This window comes from Hyperoodon ampullatus, assembly GCF_949752795.1.
Source record: "Hyperoodon ampullatus genome assembly, chromosome: 1".
Lineage (NCBI taxonomy): Eukaryota > Metazoa > Chordata > Mammalia > Artiodactyla > Ziphiidae > Hyperoodon > Hyperoodon ampullatus.
Genome location: NC_136914.1, coordinates 52,737,433 through 52,754,801, shown reverse-complemented (window position 1 = coordinate 52,754,801; position 17,369 = coordinate 52,737,433). Strand labels below are relative to the sequence as shown.

The window sequence follows — 17,369 nt, the reverse complement described above, 5'->3', positions numbered from 1 at the left end:
TGTGATGAATGACTCTATTGTGATGAATTTTTAAGGGTTGACCTCCTAACATGACTCATGAACCAAATCCAATAAAAGGTATCCTCTAACCCAGTAATTCTGTTAACTTTCATCAGAATTTCCAAACTGGAAGATTTTTATTGAGACACTACACTATCATAAAGAAAATGGTGAATTTCATAAGACATGTGTATCACTTTGAAATTGGCTAAAAATCAAATTAATAGCCTCCTTTATATGTACTATTTTCACCAAAGAATAATTTTTTTAAAACATTATCATATCTAAATCTGTCCTCCTACCCTTTCCCCATTCTGAGTTAATGGTGCCTTCTGATTTTATTTTGTGGTAGGTTTGGCAAATAACCTGTCATCATCCGTTCATCATCCGTTCAGAGAGAACAGACCTAGGCACCAAGGCACAAGTTGCCTTCACTCTGGCATTAGAACTACATTAGAGAAAATACTTAACTAAGCTTAGGTGAGGGGTTGGGCTAAGGTCCAAGATCATCTATGTGATTACTTTCTTTCAAGTCAGAAAAACACTCAAAAAATAACTACTGCAGGATTTCTAACTAGTTTCCCATTAACTCTATACTTCTTTTTTCCCCTTCCACCTTTCATTTCTTCCCAAGAAATTAGAAATGAAATGATAAGAAATCTTCATATATTAAGGAATAATAGAAGCGGGCTTGTCTATAGAAGATATTTTTAAAATTGAGAAATAAGTCAAAACTATGAAAGGGTCTTTTTGTTAGTTTCCTATTGTATTTTTTGGTGAATTTGTACGGAGGCATCATAGGAAACACGCACGTTCTTAAAGGAAATAAAGGCACATGTCCCAGCGTAAGTGGCTTGAATGTAATGTGTTCACCTCTTTGTGGTGACTGTTGGGTATTACAGCCCACATGGCTTCCCTGCTACTCACACTGTCCCTCCCACCACCTTCAACATTCAATATCATTTACTTTTTTCTGAGCTCAAGATCAAATTAACTATGTTAAAATTGTTAGTCTTTTTTAGAAGAAGCATGTAATGTTTTATATAAATAAGTGTATTTATTCCATATATGTTTAACAATTTTTACAGCTAACCAATAACAATTAGAGGCAGTTGTGACCCGTTTTGGAATTTACTATTTCTCTAGTAGTAGCCAAAGGGTCTCAGATACAGAACTGTTTGACGTGATCACAAGGAAAGGCTGATAGAAATTGTTCTTCAGTTTCTTAATACAATGTGATAGTTATCACAATATTAATGTGATAGTTCTTTTAAAATTACTCTAAAGTTATACTGTTTTCTGGCTACAGTAGTCTCCTTTGTGCAGATTTGGTAAGATTGGACTTAATTGATTGTGGTTTTAGTATTTGAGCTTTGAAAACTCCTGAACTTGAATTTCTTTTCAAAATCCAAGCTTGAGAACCCATTTTTTTATTGTTCAGATAGACGACTTCCCAGAAACAGAGTCATCCCTGATTTGCTTGGTTTCCGCAGTACTAGAGACATTTCAAAGGTCTAGGAATAGACAAAACTTAGGAACATCATCTTGGAACTTCCCATTGTTAAAACACTTCACATTAGTGTTCAAGACTCTTGCTAATTAATGCATGAAATGTATTAATTCCATTTTAAATATTAATTCCATTTTAAAAGATGTGTATTAATCCGTGTGTGTAATTAATTGCTTCCAGATGCTCCGTGCTCCTTTCAAGCAGTGTTCTCATTAATTAGTCCTCTTAATATTCCTAAGAGGAAGAAAGGGGACAGTTGTTTAATGTTTACTTAATTGAAAGAGGCATTTATACAGCGAGCTGATAGATCATTTGGTGAAAATTATTTAGAGAAAAGTCAACAGACTATTGGGAAAGAAATTTGGTCTCCAGAGTGGGACAACCCTCTACCTCTCTTTCTGCTTCACAGTCCATGCAAGCATTTAGTTCACACGGTCATTCCTTTTAAGGGGAAAGGATAACAGAGACTTCTTTTCCCATTAAAAAGTTATTTTTAAGGTCATGCATTCTAATTGTTAAAAAAATGCAAACAAGAATCAAATGAAAATTGAGTCTCCTTCACCCTCCTTTGTTGCTTTCTGGTACCAAGAGTTTAGACGTTTATCAATGATGAGTTAAGCACACTGATCAGTGGTCACTGCATTATTAAGTCCTATCTTTTAGTCTCAGATTTAGCCTTTATTTAAACTATCGCCCTCTCTTACTGTTTTTATTATTATTGTTTTTAACCTTTCTCCAATTTTTTTCCATCCTAGTTTATTCCCATGCCTGTACTCTATGGCGTGTTCCTGTATATGGGGGTAGCATCTCTTAATGGTGTGCAGGTAAGTTTTCCATAGCAATCTCAGCAGAGTCATATTTTTCTAGTAGTATTAAAAACAGTCCAATAATAGATCATTGAAGAAAAGTGCTAATCCTTAACTGCTGAGTTTTTTAAATGCATTTATTTTCTACTTTCTCCACCATTCACCTGTGTTTCTGATTTAATTAATAAAGTTAGCTTGTGTTAACAAATGTTATCATACATACCCATTCACGAAATAAGGTGTTAGAAGCCATTTGGCTAGGAAAGTGAGAGAGCTATCTCTGACCTTCCTCTCTCCCTCCCTCCCTTCCTCCCTTCCTTCCTTCCTTTGATGGAAATCTAACCTTTCAGTGTGCTCGAGATACTATTTATCCATTTGCCTTTACCTTATACTAAGAACAGGCTATTCTTATTTGATGTGCTTTTTGCATGGCTGAGATCATTGGTCAAAAGTTTTGCACCAATAAAAGAATCAAGTCAATGTGGTTAATGTGCTACTTTTGTCAAAAACTTCAGCTGTCACATCTTGGATAAAACTGGCCCTCTTTTAAAAAAATCATTAGGGGAAACTTTGTAAGGGACTTTGTCTTTCAATTGACGTTTAATTTAATTGGCACCAGGAAACTGGAAGTACTGCTGCTGCTTTCTGGCACCTTGTTAACTGTAGCCTTATTTAGCACTTAGTGATGTTTTAATGGGAAAAGACTGCATGTTCTGTGAACATCATAAGAATTTATTTAAACCCCTTCGTAATAGTCCTTGCTTTCATTTATTGAATTTAGATTAATTTGATTTTAGAGTCACATGGAGCTGGGTAACTGGACAGACCCTCAAAAAGAGAGAAGGCTATTTTATTTTTCCTTGTTTAGGTCTATTGAGTAGAGTTCTTCACCATTTGGATATTTATTACAAAATACAAGGTGGTTTTTCATAGATGGGATTAGAGGAATGTGAATGTGGGCTTATTTGTGCCCGTGAAATTTTTGGGAAGTATAAATGTGTAAAAACATTTTTACCTGACATTGTAAATATTCTTTATTACTTTAAATGGAAAAATATGAAACAAATATGGTCCCCAAATTAATAGTTCTTATTTTTGTTTGGCCTAAACAAGTCAGTCTAGATCAGAAGTTTGATTTTATGTGTTTTAGGTATGTAATAGATGGTTGGAGCTTAGTACATGTTTATTAAATTAAATAGAAGGGGAAAAAAATCAGCGATTCCATAACAATGGGGAAAAAATCCCTTGCTGAAGGAACAGCTAGTGGATTTCTTAAATTCTGCCATGGTGTTGCCCTATCACCTTTTCTCTTTTCTTTTCTCTTGACTCTTCTTCTTTTAGACCTTTTTGGCAAGATCTGAGTTATCAAAAAGTTTTGTTACTCCAGTCTTTATAAATGGGAATACTCCTACCAGTCAAAATTAGCTCTGGAGGAAGAAAGAAAACTCTTTAGATAGGAAATCACTTCAGAGAAGATTGTGATAGTCTGTTTACTTTTACATTTTTCTCTTCCCTCCAGCAAGAAAGTAGAGGTATTATTTCAGAGTTCTTATTACATAATTATTCAATTCAACAGCTATTTAGTGAGCATCTTACATCTGAAAGTTCCTATGATAGGTACTTAAGTATCATCCTTATCATCAGCATTGATGTAAACTCAGCGGTTATTCTTTGAAGCACAGCACCTGGCACATAGGTGCTCAGTAGTCATTTTAGTATCTGTTTATACATGACAGTGTAATAGCCTCTCCTAGATCAGGTGTCTAGTTGTTGATGCTGTGAAACTCACTGCAATGTTCATGTGGCTTTTCTCTGAAAAGAAATGCTAATTCATTGCTAAATGTATTAGTTAAGTTATGCCATAGATAAATAATGTGGAATTTATGAAAATACCAATGCATTCCCATTTTCAAGTCAGATAGTTCCTTTATATCCTTGAAACATTATTGAAATATATATGATACATAGCGTCTCCTCTTCTTTTCAGATAAGACAGCTGCGGCACAGTTAGATACATGAGTTTGATGTCTCCCTTCAGCATATTATTACTAGAATAGGCACAAGATCTTCTCTCCTAAGATGCAGACAATACAAGTAGAATGTAGGAGATGAGCATCTTTATTTTATATTTGGCTTTGAAACTTTATTCTTTGGTGGCCACTTTATCTCATATAGCTGCATAGTATTCCTGCAAAGTAATAACATAAATTGGAAGACTCATACTACGTCTTACTGTGTTAGACTATATTTCTGCACTCCCTGACCAGTGTCCTCTAACAAGGACATTGCTTTCCTAAATTGTAGAATATAAATCACTAGTGGTTAGTTAGACATAAAGAGATGACTTGGTGCTGCAGCTCTTGAAGTAATGTACTTGTCCTCTCTTTCCCTTTCTTCTCCCAGTTCATGGATCGTCTGAAGCTGCTTCTGATGCCCCTGAAGCATCAGCCTGACTTTATCTACCTGCGCCATGTCCCCCTGCGCAGAGTCCACCTGTTCACTTTCCTGCAGGTGCTCTGTCTAGCCCTGCTCTGGATCCTCAAGTCAACTGTGGCTGCTATCATTTTTCCAGTCATGGTAGGGATTGTTTTAATTGAACCTACCCATGAGGTCACACCAATATCATGTGGTTATTGTAATATTGATGACACATGTGTCTTTTATGGATGCTTCCAGTTTTTTTCCAGCTTTGACCTAATCAGTTTGATTGGTTGTAATTTAAGGTTGCCAGGTCTGTGGTTTATCTAGGCTGGACCTTGGAGTCAGACAGCTGAGTTCAGATACTGGCTCTGGTTTGTGCTGATCAGTGAACTTCCCTGAGCTCCCATCAACTCATCAGTAAAATGAGAGCGGCATCTTTGTTTTCATTCTGAGCATCAATAATGAATATAAAGTATATAGCACAATGCCTGACACATGGTAGACACAAGTGCACATAACGTTAGTTATTTTTAAAATACTGCTGTACATTGGAATTTGTCTAAATAACAGAGTACAGCACATTTCAGGCCAAATAATAGAGGACCAGTTTGGCAACTTATGAGAGATCATCCAGTGAATAGAAGAAATGGAGAAAGAAGCTTAGTTTTTTGCAGTTCTTCTCCTTTTTATCATGCTAAGTTTAAGGATAAGTCTGGGCTCTCTCTCCTTGCCATGTTATGATGAGAAAGAAAGTGAAACAACTAACATTCCACTCTGAATCACAGTGAAAGAAGGGCAAAAGGAAACAATAGCTCTGTATTTGGCTTCATCATTGAATTTGTGTGTGTGAAATAATGCTATGGTAGCTTATTTTTATTTTTTTTCTTTTTAATTAAGACTTTATTTTTTGAATAATCATTGAATTTTTACTGTAGCCTTACATTTCTTGCAAGAAAATGCACATGCATGTGCTTGAAACAAGTCACAAAGCCAACCTCAGGTCTGGCTCTGTCTCCCCTGTAGCTTTGGAAATAGAACTTTAATATACAAACCATATTTTTTTTTTTACAAAAATTTTCTTACTCTTAGCGAGAATTATTTTATTTTATGTATACTGGTTGTTTGTAATTGTTTTTTCCTTCAGGAAAGCAGAAAAAAATGGTGTCAAATATTAACAGTATTTGTGGAATCAGATTTTTACTCTTGATGACCCCTTATGTTTTGCTTTTGAAAAAGAACTCTATTAACTTACTGGAAAACACACTGAGTATGAGAAAAGACTTCCATCTGCCTATTAATATAATCTACCCATGTATTAGTTTTGCTTAAGCCAAGAAAAACAAAGTTAGACCTGGATAAATTTGAAATATATCTAGTAAATCACTTATTGCTTGAGCTAAATAATAATAAAAAAATTTTACCTTTATAAAGTATTTTTCATCTTTCAGAGCTTTTATTTGATCATTAAAGAATCATGTAATATCAATAGGTCAGATGTTATTAATTTCTCTAAGAGATGAAGAGGCTGACATAGAGCATAATATAGATAAAGACAACTGTTAATTTGAGGCAGGGCCAGGACTTCTGAGTCCTACTGCATACTAATTTTACTGTTAAGCAAAGACATCTTTAAGATACCTTCAAGAGCAGTTCATAAAATCAAAGATACAGAGTTCAAGAATACTGGGGTTAGAGTTAGAAAACTGTGACCCTTTGTATTCTTCCTTTATCTGGCTTTGTGATCTTGGATAACTTACTTATGTCACTAAGCTTTAGTTTCCTCCGCTGTTGGATAGATACTAACATCTACCTTTCAGGTTTGTTGTGGGAATAAATGAGAAAATATTGTCTAAGAGTTTAGCACAGCGTCTGACTCAAGATAAGTATTCAATTAATGGTGGTAATTGAAGTTGCCCCGGCAGATTAAATAGTCTGTGCAAACTCAAATACTACCTCATTATTAATACTTTGAAGATGTCTCAGTGTACTATGCATTGTACAGATTTTCTTGACTTTCAAAAACCTGTGTAATGTTTTAATTTTGAATAATTAGAAATCATACACAGGCTGTTTTTTCCCTTGAAACTTTTAGTTATTTTATAAAAATCTGACATGGAAGAAAATGGTTTAAAAAATAATCTTTTCATATGGAAATTCCAAATGAGGGGATCGATACAGTACAGTGAACAAAATACAGTGAGTTAAAGTAAGACTTCTATGAACCAACTTTCTCCATGAAGCAGATGTTTATGGTCTACTTAATGTAAGTCCATACAAGCAAGATGAGTTCTTTCATACTCTAGACTTGTACAAAATAGGTTTCTACTGACTTTGCTAGGGCAGTATTAATACTCACTCTGACTTCCCTGACATGGGTTCTTTCCTACTTTTTATATTTATTCTTCCAGATCTTGGCACTTGTAGCTGTCAGAAAAGGCATGGACTACCTCTTCTCCCAGCACGACCTCAGCTTCCTCGATGATGTCATTCCAGAAAAGGATAAGAAAAAGAAGGAGGATGAGAAGAAAAAGAAAAAGAAGAAGGGAAGTCTGGACAGTGACAATGATGATGTAAGGAGCTTTCTAAAATTCCGAAGTAAAATTCCAAAGTTAGTTAAACAAACGTGAAAATGGTATGTTTTTAATCCTTGTGTGCAATGTATGACTGAATTTCAAGGATGTTTACCTGGTCATGCTACTTGTCACTTTTCACCTTCCTTTGCCCTTTATTTTCTCTCTTTATTTTTTTTAAGTATTTTCTGAAGTCTTTCTGTAACTGTGAATAACTGATAATGATATAATGACTTCTAAAAAGACAAAGCCCACCATATCTAAAAAACTTCAATCTCTGATCTCATACATAAAAAGGAAGCTTGCTTCGTAATGCTATAAAATATATTGGGTTTATTATTGATAATCCAGGATTTAAATTTGAGATAATAACTCAGTTTTACATAATTTTAAGCCTGATGTGGGCAAATGCTGGTGACCTCACCTCCTGTGATCTGTGTATCTATTTGAGTGGGCTCTCAACCAAAGTTCTCTGCTATTGTACTTATCCTTGCATTGGGATTTGACATGATTTGAGATCACTTCTCTGTAACCTTTCAATAAAAAGGAATGGAAATTGGAATTTGGGGTCTTTCTACATAATTGTAGCAGTCAGTGTCATAATTTAGGTGATCCTCTTGCAATCATATGACTAAGTTGAGAAATAAAATGTCCACTTTTTAGGAAGCCATTTCACAGAAATCTTGGTATTTCAGTAGGGGTCTGTGATCAGTGCTAAGAGAAAATCTGGGATTTGCTTTTCTTTAACACACACACACACACACACATACACACACACACACAAACACCCCAATAGCTTATCTCAGTAGCCTTTTGAAAGGACAGCCAAAATGACACCTTCTATATGAAGATTTGTAGGTTTGTTCTAGATTTTACACAGTGCAGTATCCCCATTCTAGTGGAATCCCCAGTATCTCATTCTAACATGGGAGTCTAGTTAATTTTTGGTGTCTGCTCTGTACTTGATCATTTTGATGGATCAGGCATACCTTGTTCTTAATTGCTAAAGCAGCTCTTTATAGTATATTTTTGTTCCTATTTTACAGACAGGGAAATTTAGACTGAGGAATGTTAAGTCATTTTTCTAAGGGTACACATATTGGCAAAGGCAAAACTCTTATCCAGGCCTGTCTGGTTATTTTCGATTGGTCAGGCTGTCTGATTGTATTATTTTTGGAGAACTTGGAAACAGTACAGTGAAGGAAGGCAACAGACAAAATTGGATTTCAGATAAATTGATCCAATAAGAAAAGGCTAAATATATGAGGCACATTTAGCTAAAGAGAAAAAGAGTCTGAGGGAGCTTTTGTGACTGTCACCATCCATCTTCAATGAGAACATGTACATAGATTTTCTGTTTCCAATGATGACAGAAAAAGAGAATGTGCTTAAACTGCAGAACAGATTAAGATGCAGTATTAAAAAGAACGATGCATTTACACATTGAATAGAAATCAAAATTTGAAATAAATTTCTAGGCTACTCTAGACAAAAAAAAAAAACAAACCTGCCTGAAATACTGAGATAATTAAAGCAGTATTTTTATTTTTATTTTTTTGCGGTACGCGGACCTCTCACTGCTGTGGCCTCTCCCGTTGTGGAGCACAGGCTCCGGACGTGCAGGCTCAGCGGCCGTGGCTTACGGGCCCAGCCGCTCCGCGGCATGCGGGATCTTCCCAGGCCAGGGCATGAACCCATGTTCCCTGCATCGGCAGGCGGACTCTCAACCACTGCGCCACCAGGGAAGCCCAAAGCAATATTTCATCTTGAATTTTCAAAACAAGTACCTCAGTTTATGTACATGGACATCAAACTTAAAATTCATTATACATTACAAATGTATGAAATAATATTATGGAATCCTCTTCTCTAATGGCTTTTAAGAAAAAATAGTAATAAAATATCCACTTTTAAGACTGTTTTAAATTTAGTGCTCTCTAGTGTCAGAAGTTGGATCAAATGAGCTCCTGAGGTCTTCTAAGTCTTAGATTTGATTTTTAACAAATCATATTTTATTTAAATAATGCTATTCTTATATTAATAATATTTATCATTTGGAATCCATATTTCCAACAGATTTCTTGAAGATAATGTGTAATACTTATTTTTTTCTTTTCCTCCTTCTCTTCTTCCCCCAACCCCACCAAAACAAACAAACAAGCTTATATATTTATCCTAGACAGTGAATCCAGCCAGTGTATCTGTGTAATACGTTCTGTGTGTTGAGGCCATTATTTGGGGTTCTCCATTTGAAATGTAGCTGTCCTGATGTTCACCTGGTCATTGTGTGGTGTGGGATCCATGGATGTAGGGAGCCACACGAGGGAGTTCCAACTCTTAATATTTGTGAGCAGAATTAGTGAAAATTATGGCTTGCCAATATTTTGAGCTGCTCAGTCATTTTTGAACCCGTCTAGTAGGCTATGATTAAGGGTTGGCTGCCAACCTGTTCATCTATAAATGCTATTATTGGGGGAAACTTTGAAATACTGTAATAAAACTTGTCCTTGACATTCTTACAAAGGTAGGGGCACATGGCATCTTCATTTTTTTTCAAGTGAAGTGCAATATTTTAATCTTTGAAAAGAATATTGTGGCTCATTACCCTCTTTAGATTCATTATAAAGAAATTTTCAATGTGCGTAGTAGCTTTATGTTAAGATTCATTTTTTTCTTACTTCCTTTCACCCCTAGTTCCTAGTTTTTCCCTTTCAGCTAAAGGCCATCATCTCCTTGGTACTTTCAGTTAAGAGATGAATTCCATCTTTTGAGTCCAGGCATAGACATGGATTCAATATAATGAATCTAAAAAACAGTAAAGTGATAATCCTGTGGAAATCTGTTACAGTTTTGGCTTAGGTGGTCTCTTCTTTAAGAAGCTTCATGATTAGCTGCCTGGTTTTATCATTTTATTTTGGCTATGATTCTTCTCTGCCTATCTGGCCATCATAGGCACCTTCCTTTTGACTTTATTTTCTCATGTTTTGCTAAGTTTCCAAATATATTTGGTGTGACTTTATTTTCTCATGTTTTGCTAAGTTTCCAAATATATTTGGTGTGAGCAAATTGAGATGAGCCTTAAACTACAAAATAGTTCTGATAGAATATTAGAGTAAGGGAGATGGTTTATTTTCAAGTCTATGTAAATGACCCCTTGTGAGTGGATATTAGAAAAAGTCTTCTTACCTGTCTTGGAAGGAAAGATAAGTCATCATATTCCTGGAGGTGGAATCAGAAAGCATAAATGAAACAAAAATTTCAAGACCATATTATAGTTTAGGAAGTCTCCTAAATTACAGTCTTTCACGCTTGAGATTATTTGCTTCACACACACATACAACTAACCCATAAATATTTGATTGCAAATCCAGCTTATGGAAAGCTTTACAATTGTTTAATTTGTAGTGATCTCCATTTGGTGTGGTTCTAGTTTTAATTGACTTAATCCCCTTAACTCAGAAGAGAAGAAAACAAATGTGAGGGGAAGATGCTGTAAAATTTGAAAAGTCAGCAAAGGAGAAGTGATTATATCTAAGGCTGTTCTCCTTAGTACAATGTAAATGACAATATGATAGGTTTAATCAATACTGGGAGGTAAGGAGGTCTGTATAGTAAATGCTTTCTAAAAACTGTTATAAATTTCTTTCACAGTCTGACTGCCCATACTCAGAAAAAGTTCCAAGTATTAAAATTCCAATGGACATCATGGAACAGCAACCTTTCCTAAGTGATAGCAAACCTTCCGACAGTGAGTAGAACTAACCTCTTGCATGCCAGCTTGAATATGATTTGCACTTACAGAGAAAAATCTTTAGGACTGTCATCTTCATTAACTTTTCCTCTGTTTTCTTTCTTTTTTTTTCTATGTGAAGATTTACATTAATTATTATGAAACTTCATTTTTACATTCCTTGACCTTCACTCCTTACCTTTTTCTTTTATCCATAACCATTTAAGTTTTTATTTGGTCATCTTTTCTCTGATCGAAGTTATCGCCGGTTTCTTTGAATTGCTAAATTCGTAACCGTGTTTTTAATTGATTTCCCTTTTTTCTGCTGGTATGTAGAATGGCAGCTTCTAGTACTACATCACTGTCTGTTACTGTTTGTCTTCCTTAGGCTTCCACCAATGACCAAATCAGCTCAAAAGAGAAATTTCATAATGGGTCTCTCAAAGAGCAATGAATCAATTGTTAATACTGAGAATTTGGAATAATTGTTATTTTCAATTAAATTGGCAATCATAAAATATTAACAACCACTCTTTGAGTATAGCTTATAAGATATTTGCATTTTCTTCCTAATTTCTTCATTCCCTTTCTGCTGTTTCAAAATTATCTTTGTAACTGCACTGGTCTTTTTGGGGTAATAGCCTGGTGGCTAAGGTATAATGGTTTATTTATTTATTTATTTATTTATTTATTTATTTATTTATGGCTGTGTTGGCTCTTCGTTTCTGTGTGAGGGCTTTCTCTAGTTGTGGCAAGCGGGGGCCACTCTTCATCGCGGTGCGCGGGCCTCTCACTATCGCGGCCTCTCGTTGCGGAGCACAGGCTCCAGACGCGCAGGCTCAGTAATTGTGGCTCACGGGGCTAGTTGCTCCGTGGAATGTGGGATCTTCCCAGACCAGGGCTCGAACCCATGTCCCCTGCATTGGCAGGCAGATTCTCAACCACTGCGCCACCAGGGAAGCCCCAGTATAATGGTTTTTGACCTGTCATCTTTGCTTTTTTTTTTTTAATTTATTTATTTATTTATTTTTTATTAGTTTCTGCTTTATAACAAAGTGAATCAGTCATACATATACATCTGTTCCCACATCCCTTCCCTCATGCATCTCCCTCCCTCCCACCCTCCCCATCCCACCCCTCCAGGCGGTCACAAAGCACCGAGCTGATCTCCCTGTGCTCTGGGGCTGCTTCCCACTATCTATCTATCTTACGTTTGGTAGTATATATATATCCATGATCTTTGCTTTTGTAATTGAGTTAACAGGCCATTTGAAAAGGGTGAAAACCTCTGTAGTAACATTAGTGAATATCTCAAGCTTTACCAATAGCAAGCAGCAAGTGCCTCCCAACTACTTTGAGTTCTCATTTGAAGAAAACATATTCTTTTAGGTCCAGATGCACTTCAAAGTATACTGATTTGTTACAGGAAAAGACAGTTGAAGTACTTTTATTTCTGTTTGATAGTGCTACTTCAACTTCAATAAGAAGTTAGCAAGAAAAGTTTGAAATGAATGACTATTTATGAAAAATTGGGTATTTTAGTTATCTATTGGTGTGTAACAAGTTACCACAAAACTCAGCAGCTTAAAACAACAAACCTGTATCTCCTCCCACAGTTCCTGACGTTCAGAAATTTAGAAGCTTGGTGATTTGGGTTGATTCTGGCTCAAGGGATCTCGTGAGATCGCAGTCAAGCTCTTAGCTGGAGCTGAGTCTGAAGACAGACTGAAACTGGGGATCTGCTTCCCAGCTCAAGCACAAGGCAGTTGGCAGGAGATTTTAGTTCCTTGGCTCATGGGCATCTGTTAGGGCTGCCCATGACGTGGCTGCCAGTGATAAGAGAAAAAACCAAGACAGAAACTGCAGTCTTTTATAATCAAATCTCAGGAGTCATATACCATCTCCTCTGCCATATTCTATTGGTCACACAAACCAACTGGTACAGTGTGAGGAGAAATTATATAAGGACATGAATACCAGAAGGCAGGGTGCATTGGGGGCCATCTTGGAGGCTGGTTTAAAGAAAAGGGAATTAAGGCAATCTCACCTTTGGTGTCCAATCTGTAGCCTGTAACTTGTGACTGAGGCTACTTTCTTCTCAATCCTATCAATGGGCTTTAGCTGAATATTTTCTTTGTAAGTTCAAGCTCCCCAAACCATTGTCTCGTTTCATTTTTCATTTCTAGAGCATTAAATAGCAAAAAGAGACTATGAAAGGATGTCTTCTGTTGGCATCATAACCTAGCACGGTGCTTCTAAGTACAACTTAAAGGCTGCTTAAAAAAAAATCATCAGCTAGAATTTGAGGCTCCTGGAAAAAGTCTGTGGCAAGTTGGTTATTTAGTGCTAGTTGTTCTTCATTTTCTCAAAAACACTTTAAAAGGATACATTGAAAGTAGTGGATATGATATTAGAAATTTACTTAAGCAAAATACCGATGATCATTCTGAAATCTTTTCTAGTATCATATTAATCCATGAAAGAACAAAATTGATAGTAGAGTTGCAGTATAAGTAAGTTTCTCAAAATCTTCTTTTTTTTACCTGCATGAATAACAGCAGGACAAAATTATGAACGCTGAAGATGGCAGGAAATCCAAGGACAAGTTGTAGACATTAAGTAGGCACTATCACCCTCTAGAAATGATTTACCCTGCCCCGTCGCTGAAAAGAACATTGGCCCATTCTAGAAAACCTAGAATAAAAGAGACTGAGTGATTTTGACTTCATCACACCACTAATATTCTTAGCTTGATACTGTGTTTACTGAAATTGTCTAAACTTGTCTTTCTTACTCTTTCCAGTTGTGAAAGATGCATCCATTTTTGTGAAGATTTGAAAAATTTTCATTCTAATGTTATACTTCACCAATGACTATTATTTATGATTTGAAAAAATTTTTTTCTTTTTTAGGGGAAAAATCACCAACATTCCTTGAACGCCACACATCATGCTGATAAAATTCCTTTCCTTCAGTCACTCGGTATGCCAAGGTAAAGGACAGCCCAGTATTTTACGTTATTCTGTGGGATGATCGCCCCACAGAAATGGAACCAATGGCGGGTTATCGGCAGAACGCCCTGTTCTCCGTCCTCTACAATTTCTCTTAAATAAATTATCTAGCCACCAGACCTCATCCCAGCTTTTACCTGTAGAAAACATTCTAAGAGACCTACTCAACTTACTCTTAGAAATAATGGAATCTTTCAGTACCATTAAGGTAAAGCCCAGGATCAATGTTAGCTCTTGTCATATCAGCATCATCTCTGTCATATCAGCATCATCTCTAATTTATACAAATTAGACATTTCCTGGCGGCTCTTCTCCAATAGTTTTCTTCCCTCTTAACACAACTGTAGAGATTTCAGATCCTCCTTGATTTTCAAAATCGTGAAATCTCTGAATATTTTCTTCATGTCAGTCTTTTTGTCCTTCAACTTCTGACAGTGTCACCCACCTGGAAGTCCTCTTTCTTGATTGTTTTTTTTTCTAATCTAGGTGTGGGAGCTTATGAAAATTTTACTTGAACTTCTTAATTCTATTTGGTAACTTCATCCCATTTAAAAAATGTTTGTTTTTAATACAGAAGGAGGAAGTAAGTATTTAAAGAGAACAAAGAAGGACCCATTTGACTTCTGTACAATGCATAAACATTTGACAGATGGTAAAGGAATTCTGATTTACTTACTTTTTTTTTTTTCCTTTTTCTTTTTCTCTAGTCCTTCTAGAACTCCAGTAAAAGTTGTGCCTCAAATTAGAATAGAACTTGAGCCTGAAGACAATGATTATTTCTGGAGGAGCAAGGGAACAGAAACTACATTGTAACCTGTTTGTCTTTCTTACAACTGACAGTTTTTGTTGTTTATGTTCTTGTTTTTTGTCTGATTGTTTATTTTTTAATTTTTGTTTTGTTTTGGTTTTTGGTCACTGGCCAAACAATACAGTGCTCTCTCTGCTTCTCTCTTGCATAGGTAAAATCAAGACAGTAGTGCACCGTTCCTTAAAAACAACATCTGAAGAATCCCCTCTTTGTTCTTATACTTTCAAATGTGTCCTCTGACAACCAAATTCCTCTGTCACTCAAGACACACACAGACCCTGTCCTTTTCCTTTATTACGCAGAGGGCAAAAGTATTAAGGATTTTATAACACCTTTTATTAAAATATTGAAGGAACTTCCACCTTGAGCTTTGGAGCTGTGCTTACTGGCTTGTCTTTCTGTCTGGTTGAACAAACCTTGACCTCCAGACAGTCCCTTCTCGCTTATAGCACTCTCCAGGACTGGAAAAAGTGCTGCTATTCTAACTTGCTCTTGCTTATAAACCCTAATCTCTTAAGAGTTATCAAAAGAAGAAAAACTAAAGGTACTTTACTCCCACTAGAGAAACTATTGCCATCATTGTAGCAAGTGCTGGAATGTCCCTTTTTTCCTATGCAACTTTTTTTAACCCTTTAATGAACTTATCTGTTGAGTACATTGAAGAATATTTTTCTTCCTAGATTTTGTTGTTTAAATTATGGGGCCTAACCTGCAACTTATTTTTTGTCAATTTTTTAAACTTTTTTTTAATTACTGTAAAGAAAATGAATTTTTTCCTGCAGCAGGAAATATAGTTTTGAGTAGTTCTACCTCTTATTTGTAGCTGCCAGGCTTTCTGTAAAAATTGTATTGTATATAATGTGATTTTTACATAAACATACACACACACACATACTCAGATACACCACCTCTAGGTTATGCCAGAGGGCTGGATCGGATTAAAAACACCATGTTTCTAAGCATCCATTTTTCCCTTTCTTTAAGAGAAATTTAACTGTTCTATGAAGGAGATTGGGGGAGGAGGGAGACGCTCCTTTGTAATGGGAATAACTGATGTTTTGATAATAGTAGTATCCGGGCAAAGATGCTGATTGTATTACCATTTTGATGTCCTATGCAGTATTGTTAGATGTTTTTTTCATTTTGAAAACATTTGTGTGTTTGTGTATGTACTCTGTGTGTGGCTGGTACACATATGTGCAAGGGTAGAAAGAGACAGAGTGATGGTAGGCGAAGGGCAAAGTTATCTAGCCTCTCGTGTCAGTTTTTATAAAACCCAAACCACATATGAAAAATCCATCAGAGGTCCAGGAGACTTACTGTTATGCAAATGAGGGTAAATATACTTTATTACCCATACAGCAGTCACCGTCACTGATACATTAGCCCTTATTTACAATACAAAATGCATAGGACTGTGATAGACCATTTTTACATTTATAAAGTGTCTATGAGAATGCAGTTGGATCGCAGAGGTATATATATATACATTTTAACAATACTCACACTTGTCTTTAAGATTGAAAGGCAATTATTCTTTGTGATTGAGGCATATAGAATATACATGTCTATATACGTGTGTGTATGTGTATTTCAAAGTACCATATTGAAAGTTAGAAAAAAGAAAATTAGATCTTTAACCAAATTTAGCATGTTATCTAAATGTAGTGTTCTAATAGGCTTCATTATGTATTATGAATCTGCATTAAAAACAGCGTTTTAAATGTTGAATCCATAATTTTGGATTCCTATAACTATATTTGTGATATACGCTGACTATGGTCGTTGGAGGAGTACTAGAAGCAGGACGAAACCAGTTATTTTGGTTTCATAATATGCACATATTGACTCCCACTCATTCTTATATTAATTAAATTACAATTCTGTCCTATTGAAATTTTGATTATAAAAATTGTATTGTTCTAAGTTAACTGTAACTTTTATAGTATCTGATCATCTTAAAACTTCAAATTTTATACAAATTAGACATAAGTGACCTACAATTTTTTTCATTAAAATGAAGGTGACAAAGTGAATGTTATTTGTTAAAACCTCACATGCCAAATTTTGGCATCATGTTTGTATTTAGAGCTATCCTTAAAATGATTACTCTGTGTTATCTAGTTTTTCATTACCTTAATATGAAACTATATGAAGCGTTTCTCTTTGTTTCTCCTGAGCATCAATAAAATGTTTAAAAGCCATGCATATTAAATTTAGCCTAACCTAGGATCTTGTTAAATTAAAGACACTTTTGTTCACTTTTATAAAAGCTCTAGATAGAATAATTTATTTTTCTGATCATGAATCAAGTATTTGAGGATTCATGCCCCTCTCTGTCCCTTTCAAAGAACTCCTGAAGCAACTTAACTCAGTATTTCAGCCTTGGAGTATATCTAAAAGCTACCTGCACCTTCATTTATGATCTATATTCTGTGACAGAAGGTTGATACTCATGATATGAATGCGGAGTGGCACCTTGTATTTGCTTAAAGGAACAGTTAGTATCAGAC

The 17,369-nt window shown here is 35.5% G+C and overlaps 1 protein-coding gene across 4 annotated transcripts in view; it reads left to right on the top strand.

Annotated features, from left to right (window-relative positions):
- SLC4A4 (solute carrier family 4 member 4) overlaps positions 1-14,861 on the top strand; it is a gene marked incomplete at both ends in the record, with an annotated part of 298,688 nt that extends 283,827 nt beyond the window's left edge. For 2 of the 4 annotated variants that reach the window (XM_079717224.1, XM_079717222.1), the window contains 5 exons: positions 2,266-2,334; positions 4,720-4,893; positions 7,146-7,307; positions 13,950-14,029; positions 14,756-14,861. In XM_079717224.1, the coding sequence (XP_079573350.1) occupies positions 2,266-2,334; positions 4,720-4,893; positions 7,146-7,307; positions 13,950-14,029; positions 14,756-14,861 (591 nt within the window). Of the gene's footprint in view, positions 1-2,265; positions 2,335-4,719; positions 4,894-7,145; positions 7,308-10,958; positions 11,056-13,949; positions 14,030-14,755 lie in introns of those variants that run through there. The other 2 variants (XM_079717223.1, XM_079717221.1) reach the window with 1 other exon arrangement.
- Between the last annotated feature and the right edge of the window lie 2,508 nt (positions 14,862-17,369).